The following is a 5,280-nucleotide window of genomic DNA, read 5'->3' as shown; positions in this document are numbered from 1 at the left end:
ACTCAACAGATACGTTCAACGAGAATGGCATCCAATACCGGCCGTCGAGTACACCATCGGAATGCTACGGGGAGCCAGCATGTTCTCGAAACTTGACGCGAACTCGGGTTTCTGGCAGATACCACTTAGTGAAAGGAGCAAAGTATTCACAACATTTATCACGCCGTTCGGCCGATTTCATTTCAATCGACTTCCGTTCGGAATCTCGTCGGCCCCCGAACATTTTCAGAGACGAATGGGACAGGTTCTTTCTGGACAGGAGGGAGTCGTCTGCCACATGGACGATGTGCTTATTTGGGGTGCCACGCAGGCGCAGCATGACGAGCGGCTTCGGGCAGTGATGGACCGCCTCCGCACAGCGGGCATCACATTGAACAGAGATAAGTGTGAGTTTGGGGTAACCCAGATATCATTCTTAGGACATACGATCGGGAATAACGCAGTGCGTCCCGATAAAGAAAAGCTTAGCGCGGTAACAGAAATGCCACGCCCGACGTCCAAGACAGAGTTACGGCGCGTGATGGGCATGGCAAATTATCTGGCCCGCTTTGTCCCACGCATGGCGGAAGTCCTCCAGCCTCTTTCTCTGATGTTGAGCTCAAGACATGAATTTGTGTGGGGTCCCGCGCAAGAAGCCGCCTTCACGAAGTGGAAGACTCTTCTTTCATCGGACCCTGTCTTGGGAATGTACGATCCAGATATGGAAACAGTGGTGACAGCAGACGCCTCATCATACGGTCTCGGAGCTGCCCTGCGCCAAAGACAGAAAGACGGTCAGTTCAGTCATTTCTTATGCTTCCAGAGCCCTTACAACCACCGAGCGGCGATACGCCCACATTGAAAAGAAGGACTTGCCCTTGTGTGGGCCAGTGAAAAGTTCCGTGATTATCTCGTGGGAAAGCGCTTTAGCCTAGAGACAGATCACAAACCACTCGTATCTTTGTTTGGGTCAAAAGCAATTGACGAACACCGAGACTACAGAGGATGCGCATGCGTCTGATGCGCTACACGTATGACATTGTGTATGTTCCAGGCCGGGACCTGACGGTGGCGGACGCCCTTTCTCGGTCACCTCTTCCACGAACGGAATCCATGGAACTGGAGGCCGAAATCCAAGGCTATCTTCGACTGGTGGCCTCGTCAGTTCCAGTAACAGCGCCAAGTTTACATCTTGTCGCCCTGGAGCAAGAGCAAGATCCGGTATGTAAAGCGCTTATCAATCTATGTACAAAGGGCTGGCCAAGCCGTCGAGACGTTGGGGTTGACCTGAAGCCTTACTGGAGTGAGAGGGCAAACATCGCCCGGGTTGAAAACCTGCTCATGTGCGGCTCTCGGATAGTGATCCCATCAAGACTAAGGCAGCCCATCCTTGAAATAATTCACGAGGGACACTTCGGAATTGAGAAGTGCCGGGCACGTTCCAAGAGCTCAGTTTGGTGGCCAAGTATCGACGCGGACATTGAACGACTTGTTAAGAACTGCCACAGCTGCCTTAAGCAGAGCACCAACCGAAAGATGCCTCTACAACAGACCCAGTTTCCAGATAGGCCATGGCAGCGCATTGCGATGGATTTATTCTTTCTTGGGGGAAAGTGGTGGCTTGTCGTCACGGATTATTTTTCACGATACCCGGAGCTCGTATCGCTGAAAAACTTGACTTCATCGGCGGTAATAAACCACTGCAAATCCATTTTCGCGAGACACGGGATTCCGGAAGTAGTAGTTTCCGATAACGGACCGCAATTCTCAAGAGCCCTTGGCTCTGATTTTTCAAAATTTGCAAAAGAGTACAACTTTCACCACGTGACGTCTAGCCCTCATTATCATCAGAGCAACGGAATGGCGGAGTCCGCCGTGAAAATTATCAAAGGGTCCTTAAAGAAAACTGGTGACGCTTATAAAACTCTTCTGGCCTACAGGACAAGCCCATTGAAGAACGGGTACAGCCCCGCCGAGCTGCTCATGGGGAGGAAACTGCGCACTGCCCTGCCCACGTCCAGCGAAAACCTCCAGCCCCGGACGCTGGACTTCCAAGAACTGGCATCTTTCGAGAGGTCGCAGCGTCAGCGCCAGAAGAAAGACTACGACCGGCGCCATGGAGTGCGCGATCTGCCAGAGCTGTCCGAAGGAACAGACGTATGGATCGTAGACCTACAAAAAGAAGGGGTCGTTCGAGGAAGTGCCGACGAGCCCAGGTCGTACTGGATCGACTCCGGGGAAACTTCTCTACGCAGAAATCGCACTCATCTTGTCCCGCTGCCTCCGACCAGTTCAGAAGACGGCCGAGGAGCAACGCCGCTAACAGCGGAATCGCCAGAAATATGCAGTGATGAAAGAAGCGCAGCGCAACAGTGTAACGACTCCTCTCATCACCACACACGAAGTGGAAGGTGTGTGGTTCCTCCAGAACGATTTCAAGCATCATAACAAGAGCAGCTTCAAAAAAAAAAAAAGAGTGAGGAAGATGTGTGATAAGATACTAGCCAGCTATGACAGCGTCAGCAGTTATAGCGCCGCGGTGGCGCTAGTGATGCGGTCGATAAAAGCCGCTGCTTTCTGATAATAAAGGATTCTTTTTGTTGTTGCCTTTGAGAAAGAAGCACGCCCACTTCTTTCCGTCTCGTCGCGACGCAAACACAGTGTACAATTTAGTGTCCTGTTATGAGTATGTTCTTCTTGGAGAACTAAACAGACAGTTTGCGGCCGCACAGTGGCCCACTACGTCATGGACGCCATGTTTACTTAGAAATGGGCATGCTGAAAATGTGGTGCGGTCTAAGAAATGGAAAGAAAAGGAAGGCATTCTTGCAAACTGAACAATAACTGTATTTTACCTTCGACTTTCTGCAACTGTTTCAGTCTCATAATAAATAAAGCAGTATTTATTTCAGCAAAGAAAATGAGAAAATTATGAGTAAGGTTAAGTACTATTTGTTGGCACGGTAGCAGGCACGCGTTTCGGTTCTGTAGCTTCCACAGTGCTGTCAAGAAAAGTTGTCGCCGAGTATAGTGTAGCAGAAGCACTGATAGCTGCGGGTAAACGACCAGTCGGAAGGCCTTCACTTTCACAACAGCCAGCCACAAAAAAGCGCAAAGCTGCTGTAAAGCCGCCCGAGAACGATGTGCGCCTAGACGGTGTTGGTCACATGCCAATGTGGAGCAGCAGTCGGCTTCGTTGCAAGTCCTGCCCCTGGCAGAAGTAGTTTCTCATTTGCCTACTGCGTCAAGTGCAAAGTTCATCTTTGCTTCAACAAGGATCGCAACTGCTTCGCCGCCTACCACCAGTGACTGCAGAGTAGTAGCTGGGGCCCATTCACGCACTACTGACCAATGTATCATAGGATACATTCTTTTCCTTGGGAAATAAAAGTACAAAAAAATGACTTTGATGATCTTTTGTAAGTGTTGTAAGCAGAAATTGAAGCAAAAATAATTTTTACTACTACTCAATTATTTCTGGGCATTACAGGGTTTAAGCTGGTCTGCATATTTAAGCACTGACTATATATGACGGAGTCCTATGATAAAAACGTGTGTATTGGTACGTCCGGTGAACACATCATTGTGTGTCATTCATATAAATTCAAAATAATATGAGCGCCAAAACCGACGGTTGCGATGCTCCAGAAACATTCTGCAAGAGGAACATCAATTCACGGTCACTCTTTGCTTCCTGCTAGCAAGATAACATAAAATTCAGGACAATAATTTTATGCAAACCGTAAGCAAAAGTCTCGTACTTAAGTCAGCATGGGGAACAATATCGCAAGACTTGGAGAGATAAATGTCACCAATTCGACCTTATCTATTAAGTTCGTTAGAAATGTCATTCGTTGATTCTGATAATTGCGTTACGTTTGACAAGCCAGACCTTACTCCCTGCTGCAGAACAGATCGTTCTGTCAAGGTGGGTAACAATGGCTTGTTAATTATATGCTCAAAATCGGACAATTTATACATTTTAAGCAAGTGTAAAGTTAAGCTTTATTATTGCTCAAGAAGCTGCGGCCCATAACAAAGCACGTTTAAGTTAACGCCGGTTCTACCTGTTCTTCACGACACCTCAAGGGGCTCATGAGTGTTTTGTTCTTCTAGAAGCATGGGATCAGTGTTGTCACTCAGTGTGACAGCCGTTACTTCTGCCTGCACTTTGTGGTCGTCCAACAGGTCGAAGTCGTCAACATCGGAGAAGATCCCTTTAATGGCAGTCTCCGCTCCAGGGAACGCCCACGAGGGGCTAGGGCTTCCGCTAGGCTCTTCCACTACCGAAGATCACTTCTAGACAGAATTCGGAAGCTCTCCTGATGAGTCGTTCACGATGTTCATATGTTCGAGATACTCGTCACAGGCTGTAGCGAGAGAGAGAAGACGAGAAAGACGTCGTGACGGCGGCCGACTTGGCCGTGCCGAGATCTCGCCACTTTATTTGGAGGGCAAACGACCCTAGCGGAGCGGCGGTGGTTGCAGGCGTCCAGACTGCCGGGAGCGACAGCTCGTTCCCTACTGCTCGCGCCTCGAGAGCCCAGCATGAGCTGCCCGAAAGGCGAGGCGACATCATTGTGAGGGATGATGTCGCTACAGATTACTCCCCCCCCCCCCCCCCGCAGAAATGTAGCTGAAATGAAAAACGATGGGGACGTATATACAAGGCTAGTGACGCGAGGCAAAATGTCCGTGGGCAGTCTAGGTCGTCACCATTGGGTCTCTGGCGAGCGGCTCTGGGAACTCCGTTGCGGGCGAGGGTCACGACGTATAGACGTTGTTGGAAGTAGCAAGTGCGCCCGACTCTGTGCATGTCGGAGCCGATCCCAGAAAGTCGGTTGGGTATGGGGAGAGGCGTTGCACAGGCAACGACGATGCCGGTGACTGCTAGGCGCACTCCTCGCACGTTGTCTGCGTCTACTTCGCGTACGGTGGCTGTAGACGTGGGGAGGAGGCCTGCACGGCGCGCCTGCGCAGTGGCCACATGTCGGTTGGGCGGCGCCCTGCGTCAAGGGCTCCGGAGCAAATCTGCGGTGACACTGAGCTGGCGTAGTCCCTGGAGGTTCGGATGATGCACCTGTACGCGTTGAAGCACCCTCGGCAGGTGGCACACGAGGACTCGTGCGCAGGTCAAGAAGCTGGATGCCGGCCGACGTGGCAGGCACATGCGCGGCTTGCTCTGCCATTGGCGAACCAGCAGGCATGTCGTCCTCAGGCGCTTCCGTCATAGTAGCAGCGTCCCGCAAGTGCGGCTGAAGTTGATAAGGGGCACGAACTTCTGCTGCGGTAGACGTCGAG

At 50.9% G+C, this 5,280-nt stretch overlaps 1 protein-coding gene across 1 annotated transcript; it reads left to right on the top strand.

Annotated features, from left to right (window-relative positions):
• The first annotated feature begins 481 nt into the window (after positions 1 to 481).
• On the top strand, positions 482 to 2,330 carry LOC125756774 (uncharacterized). Its single transcript, XM_049411711.1, has 3 exons — positions 482 to 773; positions 1,034 to 1,200; positions 1,920 to 2,330. Exons 1-3 carry the CDS (start codon positions 482 to 484, stop codon positions 2,328 to 2,330), a joined length of 870 nt encoding a protein of 289 aa, XP_049267668.1.
• The last annotated feature ends 2,950 nt before the right edge of the window (positions 2,331 to 5,280 follow it).

This window comes from Rhipicephalus sanguineus, unplaced genomic scaffold (assembly GCF_013339695.2).
Source record: "Rhipicephalus sanguineus isolate Rsan-2018 unplaced genomic scaffold, BIME_Rsan_1.4 Seq7111, whole genome shotgun sequence".
Taxonomy (NCBI): Eukaryota; Metazoa; Arthropoda; class Arachnida; order Ixodida; family Ixodidae; genus Rhipicephalus; species Rhipicephalus sanguineus.
Note: the sequence above shows the minus strand (reverse complement) of the source record. Positions and strands in the feature narration are given on the sequence as shown.